Raw genomic sequence first — 16,855 nt, forward strand, 5'->3', positions numbered from 1 at the left:
TAGGCAACATATTTCCAGAAAAGTTATGAACTTTAAAATTCTCTATATAAAAATAACCTACATATTTTAAGACACCATTCAAAGCCAAGAAAGGTTAACAGAAGCAGGTGTGGAAAACAGTTACTGGGAAATGTAGAGAAAAGCGTGCTGTAAACAAGACTCCCTAAGCAGCTTGACTTATGTATCCTGCCAAAATAAGGTCAAGAGGAAAGATTTGTTATCTCTAAATATGAAAAAAGAGCATTAATAGGAATAATACCTATTTTAGTTAAATGACAGTTTTGAAACCAGAAACAATTCAGGTTTCCAGCTATCAGCCAACAGGAAGAGTAGGGACAAAACCTAGCCATTGGTAACACTCAATCTGCCAAATTTGCAAATGGGATTGAAAAGTGTGATTTCAACAGAAAAAAAAAAAAAGCTTCCATTATCACCCTAACCAAAAATGAAATCCAGGAGAAATTCATCAAGCCCCATTTTCCTCTGGGCTTGAAGCCATAGTCTTCCTCCACCCATTATGAAACCCTGAAATGCCTTCTGTAGCCAGAGCTGACCAATGCAGCTGCAGTGACCCAAGACTACAAACCTTATCTGTAAGATACACTCGTGATCTACTGCCTGGGTATAAAACCTGCCTTCACAGCAAATCCACCCCCAGCAAAAGAGTAACGTAGAGCCCTCTTCTGCTTGTTAACATTACCTAATGTCTTTGGAAAGCTTAGAACAGAGGTGTGCATAGTTGGTAAGCTGACAAAGACGTCCTCCCTGATTCAGAGGCCAAAGGAACGCATAGTTCATTGCTACTGACCTGACTGCAAGACATAAATTGGTACGAGTTTTATTTATTTATCTCCTAACATAAAAAATAACCTTTAAACCACCTCAGTACACTAGTAGGAAAAAGGACCAAACACAGTAATTTCTACATTTCTTACAGTCTACAACTACAAACCATATGTAAGCCTTACCTATCTACTTTCCAAACTTAATCACAATTTATCAGAAGGATACCATCTAACTTTTAAAAATACATATTTACAAAGCTGTATGTTACCCCTCAGACATGACCCTGATTCTTGAAAATTGACAGACTTGCTGGAACAACTAAAACACCCTCAAACAGTTGCTGAAGGCAACCGAGCAAGTTTTTTTTTTAACGCAACTTAAGCAATCTAAAAGTGTTATTCTGAATATAATTAGAATGGCATTTTCAACAGCAAATCTTATTAAATCTTAAACAGGATCTTAAGGTCTGTTAAATACTGAAGTACTCAGCACCATGCTCAATTACTTTCTATTCTATTTCAATATGAAGCTTTGCTGACATATAAATTTGTTCTGCAAATCAAAACTTAACTGCTGGTGAGGTTACAGGTCTGGCCAAAGGCATACATAATTTATTTTAAAATGACTGAAACTACACGCATTTAATCATCATAAAGTCTCTGTTTACCACCAGAACCTTACTATAGCAAGGAGCAACAACATTTAATCATGTATTCTATACTTCAATCATTCCACATAGAGAATGACATTCCCTCAGAAAAAAAAAAAAAAGCAATACCCTGCACAGCACCACAGTAGAACCTGTGCAGTCATTATGACTCTTAAAATTTTGCCTTTACTTTTATTTAATCTGCTTTCTTGTATGTTCATTTAAAGAAAACTTGCTGTAAATTAAGTTATGGAATACCGGAGTTGGCTGTGATGTCATCTGAGTGTCCTAATCTGTGGCTAGACTTGATTGTGTCAAGAAGGAATATTATCTGTTATTCTAAAATCTTAAGAGTCTACCATCAGTAAACGGATTTTACTACTAAGCATAAACACATATGTATGCATAGGTACATATGCAAACCTCTGAAACACAAATACACAGATAGTCTCTGCGAGAAATTAATACAGTACAACCTAGAAACGCAAAACTCACTGAAACCAATACAGTTACTCTGTATCTGAGGATCTGAACTTGACAGTCTGGCAGAAATAAAGAAAATTGCAGGAAACATCAAGAAGATCTAAAAAATTTATAAATAAGTATTCATAATCCATTAGATGTCTCAAGGAAAAGTAAAAGCAGAATTCCTGTCCTGAAATAGCTTAAAATCTAAAGTTTGTTAAACAAATAAGAAGGCCAATCAATTTCTGCAGAATTTGTAAAGTTTACAAGACAGGAACACAGAGGATCTCTACATCTCTACTTACAATTTAAAAGTTAATTCCCTTCTGCTACTTTGGGCTCACAGGCAGAAGTTCAGGATGAAAACTCCCTATATCTAGTGAAAAATCTCTCCTGCCTCTTCTGCTATTTAAAGGATGCCAACTACCTTTGCAGGCCTCCACATTCCAAATGCATTCTACCCAAGTATCAAGAAGCAAAGTTCTCTGTTGTCACCAATGTCCAAAATACTTAATTCTTACCCAAACTAGATTTCCAGGATTACATAGGACAAAAATACACTCGTGCCAAATCTGAGGGTTTTGCATAAAATCAAATCAGCAGAAATATACACAACAAACAACATATATACATATATATTTGATAACCCTCACATCACACCCAGTTTCCTTACATTTATGGCTAGTGCACACAGCTGGTACTGTTCTAAGGTGATGATTTCATGGTAACAAGGTTCTTGTGCCAACTTCACAATAGCACTCCCTGCAGCCAACCTCAACCGAGACATATCAGGTTTGCTGAAAAACAAGCACACAGATTATGAAGGTTAATTAATAAAGCAATACAGAATTATTTGACTTAAGTCCCAGTAAGTCTGCACTGGTGAAAAACAGATATTTTTAAACGAAGGAAAAGTTTCCATGGGTTTTTCCTCCTTCCTAGCCCCCAGTCAACAGCAAAACTGCTAATCAAAAGTAGTTTTCACACCACCACGTTCTGAAGTCTGTTACCACACACCTTGCCCCAACTTTACAATAAAAATATTCCTTGGAACTTCCTAGAAGTTCCACATAGATGTGAATCAGGTTTGGTTGTGCATTGGATCAGCACAGTCCAAGTTGACCTTCAGAGACCTCATTAGGCCTGTAAGTTACTTCTGTTCAGCATGCTGCTTTTACTTCAGCAGGGGGCTCCTGCCAAAGAAATAGCCCGTTTCTAGTCCCCAGAGTTGCCAAACCTTTTCTAGCAAAAACAGATACCACAAAATCCGTGCTGCACATCCATATGAATTAATTTTAATTAGATATTTTCATAGGTGACTAAGTGAATTGTATCTTTAAGACAACAGCAAAAAGGGTGTAGCAAATTAAAAACTTTTTAATATATTCAAAGTACAATTACTTGACTTGCACACCCAAACTGTACTCCCACCTACTAGCAGAACACTCATCTTTGGCTATGAAAACTAGCAAGTGCTTGAAGAGATCTTTCTGTAACCTACAACCATATTTACAAAGGTTATCAGAACGTCAAAAGCATCTTCACATGAGCTTTGCAAACTGATTCACTTCATGTGTCCATTAGTAAATTTAGTTTGGCTTTTACTCTTCTATTTTATCAGATAAAGCAGGCAAAGAAAGATCTTCATAAATGCCTCCCTCACTTAATATTCTCTTCTATTCAGAAGTAGTAGGTACAGCTTCTTCCTTTGATATGCTGGAGCAGGAATCAAATTGTATTGTTATTTTGAAATAATCATTCATTCAAGGAGGGCTAATATTTTTAAACTTCTTAACCATTTGCCCTTTACTCTTAGCAACAGCAACTGTACTCAAAGTACATTACCATGAAAACTGTATAAGGCATTTAAAGAATAAGATGAAAAGCCACTATTAAACACAGAGTCCATGATAAAAAAATACCTAAAGAGCTTAAGTCTTAATTTAGACTAACCAGGCTTTATGTACAACTCAGTACTCTGTGGAAATGGCAACTTTTCAAAAACTAAATAGACAATGAGCGACCAGATGACCAGACAAAGGCCGCACTAGTTTTCAAACAGGGCATGAAGATTAACTTGGTAATATTTAGTTCTTAAATTTCACTTTAAATTGCAGCTACTGTGATAAGTGAACCCAATAAAGATTCAGTGTTTGCACTCCAGTGATAATCGAGCAATAACAACTTACTAGTACAGAGTGAGCGAGCCAAAGGAAGGATGAAATTAAGAACTTTCAGTCTTCCTTAGCTTTGGTAGTGATAGCATTTAATTCTGAAAAGCGAATCAAAGATGTTTCACTTATAAGTTGGCTAAATCTTTGTGCAGTACATGTAACATGGTCTTTAGTCCCAGAAATACCCATGAGCATGTGTGCACGCTGCAGGAAGGAGGAAGAGGACAGTGTCAGTTAGGAGTATCATTTAACAATTAAATGTGAAGATCAGATCTATCCTATTTCCTAAGAGGATTATACTAAAAGAAACTCTTAATAAAGGATTTATTTTGATCTAATTGTCACAGCCAAAAGTGCTCTGATATGCATTATCCCAACATACACAATGAATAAGGCTGTAATAAAAAAATCAGTCTGACGTAATTACAGTTTTCAATTACTTCTAATAATTTCAAAAATTAATACCACAGACACCCTTGTCCTATCAGAAGCTCTCTAAGAGCTAAAAGAGGGACCTGGACATTTGTTCTCTGGAGTGCTATTACTATTGTTGAAGATAAAATGTTTGAAATGAGAACAAAGGTTCAACCACACGGAAAGATATTATCAAGTGCAAAATACTTGGTCTTAATTAAGGTGGTGGGCTGCACAAAGATGATCCAAATAAATGTGCCTTTAAAACGTATCTGGTATATAATCATCTCTCAGTTCACAAACTGGTAGTTAAAATTTTTCCTTCTGCTTCACAGAGTGTAAATGCCAGTGTCCAATTTCGTCAGCACGTTCCACAGAACAAAAAGTTTCTTCTAAAAAAGTCTAAATACAACGTTGTGTGTCAGATGGTGTAGCAGATTATCTATAATGTAAAACCATCAAGTTCTAAAAGCCAAAGATTTAAGTAATTTTTCTCTTGGTAAGCTTCACTGTAAAGAAAATACCAATAATCTTTTTGGAAAAAAAATCTCACTGCAGGTGCATACATAATGTCAATATTTTCAGCAACAGCTGGTGTCCTCAAAAGGAGGTAGGTTATTTTATACTTAGCATAAATTAAATTAAAATTCTACTACAAATAAGGCACGTAATATCCAACTTGGCCATTTTACCTAACCAGAAAGAGAAAATTAGTACCATATTGAATTTTAAATTTGTAAAACTGTTTATGGTTTATAAAAATAAAAAAAATAAAAGACCATGAAAGGACCTTTGAGATATTGTTTGTTGACCAAATTCAATATTAAAACATTTCCAACGCTGGTGAATTTAATCTACATATGCTAACATTTCAAAGTAATTAAAAGCAATCTAGCAAAGTCAACAAACCTACTACTTCAAAGTAAGAAAGATGAAGAGTAGGGATTTGTTTACTTGATTTCCAAGTGGGGCCTTGCCTTTACCTGACACTCTGCGTTGAATTGTGCTTTGAAATTTAACAAATCCCATTCCCTTGCACTGTCATTGAAAAGTACAGCTGTGTAGTTTTATTAAAAAGGTATGAGGACAGAATCACTTTCATGGTTGATTAAGGAATCAACCATAAGTTTTGGCACAAACTTCTAATGATGTGGAACAATAAGATTAGAACTTATAACACCAAAGTGAATGACAGTAAAAATGCTTTCAGCATGCCTCTCAGCTCACAAGAGGTTAAATCTCTCCTGAACCCAGTCACTTTCAGTTAATTCAATTATCTTTAGCAAATTACATGTTGTTGTTCAAAAGACAAATGCAAGCCACAAACACAAAAATTGACTCTACACAGAATAGCAGCAGACCCAATACAGTTTAAAAGTCTAGGTTCTGCACTGAGCAGACAATTTCACTCCTTCCAAAACCTACTCTAATCTGAAAGGAGGAGCAGCAGCAGATGTCTACAGTAGGGACACAGTACACATTGCCATTGTGTTCACAAATGGTGATGAATAAAGGTCTGGCCTCTAGCTAAGACTGTGTGCCACTAGTCACCACACTCTGGGCTTGGCCATTGAGCCAGATTTCAGTCCATCTCACTGTCTACTCATTCAGTGCATGTTTCATCAGCCTCTCTATGAGTATTTTAATGGAGACAGTGTTGAAAGCCTTCCTAAAGTCAAGGCAGACACTATACACTGCTCTTCTCTCATCTAACAAGAGGGCCATGTCACCACAGAATATTATCACCTTGGCCAACATGACTACCCATTGCTGAACCTACTCCTGATGACTTTACTGTGCCTGGAAATGCTTTCTAGAATTAGTTGCTCTGTTACCTTCTTCAGGACCTTTTTGAAGATCAGAAAAATGCTGTCCTCCAGTCTTCAGGCAGGTCTCCCGATCAACCACGATAATTCAGAGGTTAAGAGTGGCCTCACAATGCCATCAGCTAGCTCTCTCAGCACTCTGGGTGCATCCCAGCAGCGGGATGTCCAGATTGCATAAGGGTTCCCTGACTGATCCTCTTCCACCAGGAATAGATCTTCCCTGCTCCAGACTTCCCTGGTCTCCAGAGCCTGGGATTCCTGAAGGCTAGTCTTGTGAAGACTGAGGCAAAGAAGGCATTCAACATCCCAGCACTTTCCACGTTCTGTGTCACCAGGGCCCCTGCCCTATTCAGCAGCAGGTGTCCATCTTCCCTAATCTTCCTTCAGTCAGTTGTGTACAAGCCCTTCTTGTTGTCTTTGACAACCCTCATCAGATTCAATTCCATTTGGGCTTTGATTTTCCTAACTCTGTCTCTGCATGCTCAGACAGCTTCTCTATTCCTCCCGGGTTACCTGACCCTTCTTCAACCTTCTGCATACTTCTTTTCATATGCAACTTTTGCCAGGAGCATCTTGTTTACCCACACAAGTCTCCTGGTATCTTCACCTGACCTTCTATTTGTCAGAACAGACCCTCTTTGTCAGAACTCTTGAACTTAGATGAAGCGATCCTGGAATATAAACCAGGTTTCTTGAGCTCCTCTCCCCTCCAGGGCCTTTTTTGATAGGATTCTTCCAAGTAGATCACTGAAGAGGCCAAAGTCCACCCTCCTGAAGTCCAGCATTGTGATCTTGCTTTTTGCCCTGTTCCCTCTTCTCAGTATCCTGAATTTCATCATCTCACGGTCACTGCAGCCAAGGCTGCCTTCAATCTTAGCATCCCTAGCAAGCTAGAGTACTAGGCCTACTGGAGCACCTCTCCTTGCTGCCTCCTCCATCACTCACGCCAGGAAGTTGTAACTAATACTCTTCAGGAATTTCCTGGATTGCTTATGCCCTGCTGTGTTGATTCTTCAGCAGATATCTGTGTGGTTGAAGTCCCCCATGAGGACCAAGGTCTGCAAAAGCTAGGTTGTCTCCAGCAGGCAACAAGAGGAAGGTCTCATCCACTTCCTCTCCCTACTCAGATGGTCTACACAGACAGACCCTACAAATGTCACCCATAGTGGTGTGGCTCTTTAATCCTTACCATAGGGTCTCAGTTGAATCATCATTCATCCCCATGAAGAGGCTCAGGCTCTGGGGTTGGAGGGTGTATTTGCAAGAGCCAGACAAATGCACCAGCAAGCAATTCCAGTTGGGCTAGTTGGTCAGTAAGACAAAGGGTCTTGTAGTGAAATAGAGGAAGGATCAGCAGAAAGGGTTTTTCCTTCAACATCAATTCTTAGAGGCTTATCAGGCTATTTACACTTTGTTTTATATGGTTTCCTAGGAAGATGAGGTTCTGCTGTTTATGTTCATTTGTTTGTGGCTGGCTGCACATACAGGGGCAAGCATCCTCTGCTTCCCCATTTGAGGTTTGCAGTGAGGCTTGCTAATGGATGGACTTGGAAACAGGAATAGGGTGCAACCTGTCATCTCCACAGGACCATGAGACAAGGAAATCCCCTGGATCTTGCTATCTAGATTAAGGTACCCTTAAAAAAAACAACTGTAAATTATGACAAGAACTGTATTAAAGAATCCTAGCTTGACCCGAACAGGCTCTAACACAGGGCAACCTCACACTTCATTGCGGCTTTCTGCCTCCACTGAAGGTATCTCAGACCTCCTGTAATTTGAATAACGGAGAACTGACCACATCGTTACATACAGCTGTTACCAGGAACACAAAAAGAGTGGGAAAATTGTATTTCTAAAACACACACGGTATTGAATCATCACTCCAAGCATGAAAATGCACAGGTCCTACAGAACTGATATGTTGACAAGCTACTAGATAAGCCAACAACGATCTCTGAGCAGTTATACTAAAAGCTAACATACTGTCAGCTTAGTTCCCTAGTAAATGCCATGAACTGTCATATTACAGAATTTAAAACTATAAAACAGCTATTTACCAGGAACTTTAAGAAAGACTCTATGTTGCTACAAAGATAACATCCTAGAAAATTCTCAGATTTGCAATTTTACACACACAACATAGGTTTTAATTTGCATAAACACTGTCTAACATTTAACTCTATCCCAAAATTAAAATCTTTTACTCCTACTGGCACAATCCACGCATGCACTCAATGGTTTCTGTAGACAGAAATTTTCAGTGTTTGGAAAACAATAATGACTGACAATTTGTCATTTCCCCTACAGCAGCGGATTAAGAAGATACCCAGAAAAAAAAAATAAAATTGTCTAACAACCACCTAAAAGGGAAATAATTTATTGAGACTTAATCTTCTTTATACATTTCCATCCTCCTCTCACTTTTAGAGGCCTACAGGGAATGAAGTCTGCCTTCAAACAGAAGTGCCTTACGCACTAGCTATTCCCACCTGATTTCCTGCAATATACTATTATTTACTATTAAAAAGCCTGCCTATAGACCTTTAGCAAACAACTGGTACATCAGCAGTGGCAAGCTGCACAAAAAAATTAAAACCAATTTTCAGTGGGAAAGAAGTTACTCAGTTTATTCATGCAATATGAATAATAGCCCTGTGAAGAAAAAGATGAAGAAGATTAAAAGTTAAAATATATCTACAATGTGAAAATAAAGTAAGACTCATCAAACTTACGTAGGAATTCAGCCAAGCTTACCATTAGTTCTTACAAAACAAATTGTATAAACATTTTAAAATACTAACAGAATAGTTTAAGTACTAACTTGACTAAAATGTAGGTACTCTTCCCCACTGCGTCAGAGATATCACAACTTTATTGTCTTTACATACCTAATTTTCCCCTGCTCTGTCAAATCTCCGTCACTGTGTAATATTGTTGTTAGCAACCTTAGAGTAGAAGTTCCTGATTTACTGTGGTTGTTCTTCATTCCTAGCAACCATCGAACCATCATCTTGATGGCCTGAATCTGAAAGAGATTTTGATATACAAAAGTCAAATCACACCACAAGCCTCTCTTTAAAAATAACTTCAAGAGTACGCATTACAAAATATTTTACTTATATTTAATATAATCATAAATATGACTTATTCGATATATTAAACCTATGATTATAAAAACACATATTGTTGTAAAATTGTAAGATAATCTAAAAATATCTATCAGTTTAATCATACGGTATTTTCTCAAGTGCTTTCTACTAACATAAGCTTGCCAAGGCTGCAAAACATAATTTAAAAGTACTATGCACACTACTGAAAGATAACTAGACAGATAAAAAGAAAATTTTTCATTGAAAATCTTAAACATTTATTATAGCAAACAGAAGTCACACAACATTTATTTAAAGTCTGAACAGTTCTTTCCACTAAGCAATCACGTATTCTGTCCTGTGACAACACTGTCTTAATTGACCTTATTTATTAATTAATACATTGTAGAATAGGCAAAACAATTTATAGTTATAGTGGATCAAAGTGTGAAACAGATTTCCATCCTCATATAATTCCTATGCTTAAATAATCCCTATAAAATCTTTATATGTATAATATTTGAGAGTATAAAATTATTTAAGAAGCATAAATTAAATACCACTTCATAGACATTTCAACCAGTAGAGTATCAACCTGTATTAAGACCACTGGTCCTGGAAAAGAGTATTTCTGTAACAGTTATTAAAAGAAAAGCCTCAAAGACCATTACTGATGATAACTTATTCTTTGCCAATGGAAACATCAAGTCTTTCAAGGCAAGCTTCTAAAAAATATGCAGAATCCAGCAGCTATCACAAAACACTGAATAATTTCACATTTCATTAGCGAAAGTAAAGCATGAATTTGGAGATTAAGTTTGTTTTAGTATCCGAATCTCTGTTATTTTTTCTTCAGAGCAGTGACAATAAAGAAAGCAGAAAGAAGAATATTCTCTTCCAGTAAAATGAAAATGTTCATTTGAATCAAATAAACATCATGGCGAAATAAAAATCAAAGGAGAGAACTCAAAAGTTCTGGAAATCTAAGATGAATGTAGAAAAAAAATGAAGCTAGCACTGGAAGGAACCTACTGTGGGCTGAGTCCGGTTACTCTGCTTTAATATAAACTTGTTTCTTCTACACAATAACTGAGAATTTTGTACTTAATGGAAAAGGCAGTTCTACCAACTTCACAGAGACCATTCACAATATTACTGAACAAATTTCCATCATGCAGCTGTTTTCCTCCATGTAACAAAATGATCGTAATGGGTCCTTCAGATCTTTAAATTCTACGATTGTTATCTTTATGAGTTCATTTTTAGCACTGCAGCCCATCTACTCCGCCAACAGACCCAAGTGTATTGGCTAACACCAGCAGGAGGCAGGCTATCAAGAACTAAAAGCACAAATGGAGTTTGTGGAACGAAAATGAAATTCAGTCTTGCCCTAACCTTCGGTTGGTCTTCCACTGAAACAGTTGGTAGGTATCTATCAGGCGATGATGGTCATCGTAATAATAATAGCAGTAGCAGTTGTCTTGACAGTTTATCAATTCAATTTCTTCATTTTATAACCAGTATATCATTACGCCTTCCCATTTGTTGCAAGGATAGAAACAACTCTATTTGGTCTTCAAGTAAGTGGTGCATAGCAATCTTCACTCCCAGAACTGAGTAACTGCATTAGCACCAAGCTACTTTTGCTTCTCTCTGCCCCTCCACAGCCCCTTTCCCCTAGTTTTACTGTGTGAGTCTCCTCTAGGCATTTCACCACATACAAAGTCCTAATCCCAGGTCCTTCACAATTTTCCTTCACCCCCACTCTGTTCCCTACTTCTCTGCTGGTGTTAATGACATCTTGATGAGATTACAGCAACCCCTCAGAGTTAAATATTCCTGTGAAATTAGTTTGGGACATGAAAATCCCCAGTCGCTGCTTCTGGCTACCAGAAGACTTAAACAAACATGAGTTTGCACCATCCTCATGTTTTAAATTTCATCTTTGCAGCCAAACAGGATAACTATTAAAGGATAATTCAGATTAGGAGGAGTGTCAGGTCATGTCCAGCCCAATCTCCTGCTCAAATGAAGGTCAGCTATGAAGTCAGACCACGTTGGTCTCAGTTTTATCCAGTTGGGTGTTGAAATCCTCCAAGAATAGAGATTGCACAGCCTCCTGACAACACGTTACACTGCCTGACTCTTTTCACATTTCTTTTCTTATATCCACTCTGAACTTCTTGTTTCAATTTACGTTGCATGAGCCTAGAATTCTCCTCTGAGATTAAAAATGAAAGTTTAGATTATATACAACATGAAAACGTCAAGCAAGTCAAAATACTACACAGGTCAGAACCATATCAAAAGTCACAAATGACTCCCTTGTAATAGATTTAGTTGCACAACATGAACTAGGTGCATTCTAAGCTCAAGAAAAAAATATTTCTTTTTCTGAGATGGTGAATATAACGTGACAGATCCCTGACTTGCCACATGAGATAACTGAAATTAATAATACAACAAGCCTTTACATAAGTCATCAGCAATGAATAAGTATCAATTTTTAAAGATGAAAATTAGCAATAAAGAATATCAACAGTAAATTTTAGCCTTTTTCTCTGATCAAGGTTACCGTTGTATCTCCACTGTAAGAATAAAATGGGTTCCCACCCCATGAAGCAAGCCTAGAAAACAATCCTATAAACACTGTCTCCCTTCTACATCCACATTACAACAACAGCAGGTAGCTCAAAATTCTACTATTCAAGTATCCAGAGCCACAAATGCCACAAGAATATCAACAGAACTTCAAGGTTTGTACAGTAATGAAAAATGAAGCAGTACCTGCCTTAAAGCACAGCTAGAGAAATAGGATTAGAAATCTAATACTGCAGTGTATATAGAAAGAAACAAGGAATGCTACTGCTACTACTTAAGTCTCAATCTAGCCGCAAGGTGCACTGAAATATTCAGTAGTGATCACTGTCAAGAGAGATTACTGCTTGAGAGCAGAAACTCGGGTGCTGGGCATAAGAATTTGAGTCTAATAATTAATACTGCAATGAAACATTCATCTACAGACTTCATTTCACTTAAGGTTTAGCATCCAAAAGCCCAACCTCCATCTAACAGTCTGGCTGTTAGGGTGGACAGCACCTCCCAGCCTAAATGAGGATACAATTTTTCTGTTCATCTTTCCTTCCCCCTTTCATAATTAAACCTGCTAGCTTTAAGATACCCATTAGCTCTATTATACAGTCATGTTACAAAAGAAGAAAAAGGCTTTTAAAACCAGAGTAAAGAAAATACTGTCAGAGAAATCCATTCATAAACTAATGGTATGGCCTGCAGTGGTCATTAAATATAGGCTTCACAATGGTAATAAATGCTAATTAAATTTGCAGATCAATTTTCACAGTAACCTGTTTTTACTTGCCAATAAATACTTCTTACAACTTGCAAGCTTGGCTTCAACTCCTAGTTGCCTTAAGATTTTCTATAAGCCAATTTCACTCCTAAATAGCCAAGCCGTAAGGTTTTATCAACAACAACAACAACAAAGGTTTTAAAGAGATATTACACATCTTCACGAATCATTTTAAAATTTTTAAAATTATTCTTTACTACTACAAGTTACACTCAAGTGAAATCACAAACTAGCAGTTCATGAAATGAAGAAAACCAAGCTTTTTTTTAAACAGACTTTGGAGTGTACTATGCAACCCTGGCCTTGCACAAATAGGAAAAATACCTTAATACCTTTGCTTAGCAAATACCTTTGCTAAGCATAAAAATTGAACTCACAGAAAACTAACAGATCAACTCCAAACATAACTGAAAAATTTTCAATAATCAGCTCAGTAACAAGCTGGAAACCAAAGAACTTATAAAACCAGCAGACCAGGAGGTCCTGTGCTAAAAATGGTTTAACAAGTTCAAGAGAGAAGGCAAACAACTTCTTAACATCATCAGAGCAACTTTATTCAAAAGGCACTGGAAATGAAATAACTGCTCTAATTAACTCAAACAGCATGGTACAAAGTACATGCATCTTTCTAATTACAAAATAAAATGTTGAAATATAATCTCTCTAAATATAATTTGAAGACAAATAGACATAGGATGTATTTTCTACAGCATAAGTCTATCTCTGCAAAATGAAAGAATATCTACCAGCAAGCACAGAAATTATAACAATAAATTTGAGATGATAATAATATATTATAAGATTAATTAAAAATTAATAAACTTTAGAAAGAACAAGCTTCAAGTGACATTAAGCATGAAAAAAATGAAGTATTTTTTTAATTATTTTCTCTATTCACATTACTCTTCTCTGCATACAATGTAACACATGTATTCATTTACAAAAAATGAAATCCAAGAACAACTTTTTCCATACTCCAAAAAACTAAAAGTTGCTTGAAATGTACTAAAAATTCCGAAGAAAAGGGAAGACATTAACAATGTCCCTATGACATTTAATTCCTGCTAAACAGGAAAAAAAAAACAAACGTCAATTGTGACTACATCTAGAATACTTGAGTGTTGCACACAAAACCTGTAACAAAAATTCAATAAAAATTAAATATGGAGTATACAAAATGTATTTATTTATAAAAGTAAAAGTAGATGCTCCCAAAACCAAATTATTTTATCTGTCAATCAAAAAAAATGTGTATTCTTATAGAGTTGTTAATTTTAAAATAGCTAATCATTTTTACTTTTAGAAAAGTGACAAGCAAACAGAACTGACAGCTCTAGGAATCCAGACACTTAATTTTCTTTATTACCTTTTACACTCACAATCACAAGAAAACATATTAAGTGCTACTTACTTTGACAAGCGTTTCAGGAGACACTTCTTCATCTGGGACCCAAAGTTTTGTCGTCTTTTTTCCTGGAATCTAAACCAAATTTTACATTTTGTTACACTACTGTTACTCTTCAGTGAAACCTGCTGTAATCTCCTCTTTCCTGTTTGCTTCTGAAAACAATACAGCAGCACTCACTGGTTAGCTTCATGCCTTGTGTATTTTATAGAAGTAACCGTTACAGAAGTGAGATACCGTTCTTACCTCAGTACTCAAATATCAGCAAATGTATGACTAGCACAAGGGTTTTTGTTGTCATTATTACACTCCAAAGCAGTCATTTCCATGTAATAAACACTGCTTTGAAAACAACTGTCAACATTTTCAATATCCAGTATATTTGAACCTCGCATGCATAGCTTTAGACTGTAAATCTCTTCCTAAATATAGCTGACAACACACAAGGTTTTTTTTTTTTTTCCATTTTTTAACCACTATCAATACAGAATTCTCAGACAAATTGAGATTAACAGTCTTCCATTTAAAAACTGTATTTTAATTTCAAATGCACCATGTGGTTTAGTCTTGGCTGGCTGCCAGGTGTCCACCCAGCTGCTCTCTCACTTCCTCTCCTCAGCAAGATCAGAGGAGCAAATGTGATGAAACAGTTCATGGGTTGAGACAGGGACAGGGAGATCGCTCACCAATTACTGTCATGGGCAAAACAGACCTGGCTTAAGGAAGATTAATTGAATTTGTTGCCAGTTAAAATCAGAGGAAGGCACTGAGAACTAAAGGCAAACTAAAAACACCTTTGTCCCTAACCCCACTTTTTCCCAGGCTCTGCCTCAATCTTAATTCTTCTCCCTCCTTACTTCCACCCCAACTGAGCAGGCAGGGAGAAAGGGAATGGGAACTGCAGTGAACTCATCACTCTTCATCTCTGCCAATCCTTGCAGGAAGCTTGCCACATTAACCCAACGCACATACTCCTAAAAAAAATAAATAAATCACGACTTGCTCACTTAAGACAATAGACTGAGCAAAGTCAGTAACAATACTACTTTTAACAAAAGGGAACACACGAGCAATCAAATGCTGTGCTATACAGCGTATCATCTTTGTAAGGACTATCAAACCAGTGCTCCTACTTTTCCTGTATTGTGAGTTTTCAACTGGGTCACACAGTGTATGCGGAAATCGAAGGAGAAGCATAAAAAATGTAGAACCAGCAAAACCAAATATTTTTACGAGTACTTGATGAGTATCCCACTACAGGAGAAGGGGAATCTTTGAACAAGATTTTAAAAATACTCACCCTATCATTCATTAGCAAATCTTTAACAATAAAAGTGGCAACCAAGGATTTCAAAGGAGCAGCAAATTGATCAGGTGCTAGCATGGCTATGTGGCCAATAGTAACCAACGGTGTAATGAGATGCTCAAAATTGCTTGGATCCAGACTTTTATGCAGTGGCTAGAATAAAGGCAACAAATTCAAATATTACTCATATAATCTATTTCTCGTTTCGGTCAGGGGTTGGGGAAGAGGGCGACACACATTTCTATTTCAGAAATATAATTTTGAAAGAACTGTTGACTATTTAGATTTAAACACCTTCTCCAACCCGTAGGTCTCCTATGAATTGAAAGAAAAATCAAGAAGAAATAGACAAAATGTTAATCGTATCTGGGTAGTTCAAAGTGGTAGCTCAAGAAGGACCATCTGGGAAACAATGGATTAAAAATGTAATTTCCTGTTTAAGACGTGGGCATACTGAATCTCAAGATGGCAATTTCAGTAGTGGACAGATTTACCCTTTGAGATAAAAGACTGGTGGGCCCTAATTAAAAAGGACATTTGCAATTAAAACGATGACATCTATTTAAATAATTTCTACCATAATTCAGTTTTTCATAACTTCTGTAAGAAACTGAATACTTTGGGCCAATCCCAATGGAGTTGAGGAGTGGTGTATGGGTCTTCTTTCCAGGAACTGTTCATAGGTCTAGCAGACTGTCCAAAACTTTGTTTTACTCTAGTTTATTAAAATATATAACCTTACACATGATCATAGAAGGGCTTGGGTTGGAAGGGGCCTCTAAAGATCACCTAGTTCCCCCTAATCCCCCTGCCATGAGCAGGGGTACCTTCCACTAGGTCAAGTTGAACAAAGTCCCATCCAATTTAGCCTTGAAAGCTTCCAGAAAGGGGGTATCCACAACTCCTCTTAGCAATCTCTTCCAGTATAATGATGGATCATGGGACACTAAAAACTATATTCTACTACTATTTTTAGTTCAACACAACTAACTCACCATACAAATTGCCACTGTAACCTTCAATTTACACATGCACTATGAAAGACTAATAAAAAGCAACCTAAATATTTTCATTTTACCTCAAATATCTGTGCAAACTGTGTTTCTTTGCTGGAAAATATTGCATGGATGCAGTGAATAGCATACTTGGCTTGGCGAGGAGGTCCTTTTTTAGCTTTATGGTGCAACACTGGAAGCAAAGCACTTGAAAAAAAGGGAAAAAAAGATAAGCACCTTTTCAAAAGCTAGAAACTTCCCACAATATCGAACTAACAAAGAATAACTATTTACATATATAGAATACAACACCTCTGTGAAAATGCTAATAATTCTCCTGGTTTCGGCAATTTTTCAAAGACAGGAAAAAATG

At 36.7% G+C, this 16,855-nt stretch overlaps 1 protein-coding gene across 4 annotated transcripts in view; it reads right to left on the bottom strand.

Annotated features, from left to right (window-relative positions):
- The window catches only part of PDS5B (PDS5 cohesin associated factor B), a 110,278-nt gene that overhangs the window by 22,836 nt on the left and 70,587 nt on the right, over window positions 1-16,855 (bottom strand). For all 4 annotated transcript variants that reach the window (XM_072032620.1, XM_038174670.2, XM_038174672.2 and 1 more), the window contains exons 20-24: window positions 16,566-16,689; window positions 15,482-15,640; window positions 14,188-14,256; window positions 9,206-9,342; window positions 2,574-2,697 (exon numbers count right to left, since the gene is read on the bottom strand). In XM_072032620.1, coding sequence (XP_071888721.1) covers window positions 2,574-2,697; window positions 9,206-9,342; window positions 14,188-14,256; window positions 15,482-15,640; window positions 16,566-16,689 — 613 coding nt within the window. The remainder of the gene's footprint in view (window positions 1-2,573; window positions 2,698-9,205; window positions 9,343-14,187; window positions 14,257-15,481; window positions 15,641-16,565; window positions 16,690-16,855) is intronic.

This window comes from Anas platyrhynchos, chromosome 1, assembly GCF_047663525.1.
Source record: "Anas platyrhynchos isolate ZD024472 breed Pekin duck chromosome 1, IASCAAS_PekinDuck_T2T, whole genome shotgun sequence".
Lineage (NCBI taxonomy): Eukaryota > Metazoa > Chordata > Aves > Anseriformes > Anatidae > Anas > Anas platyrhynchos.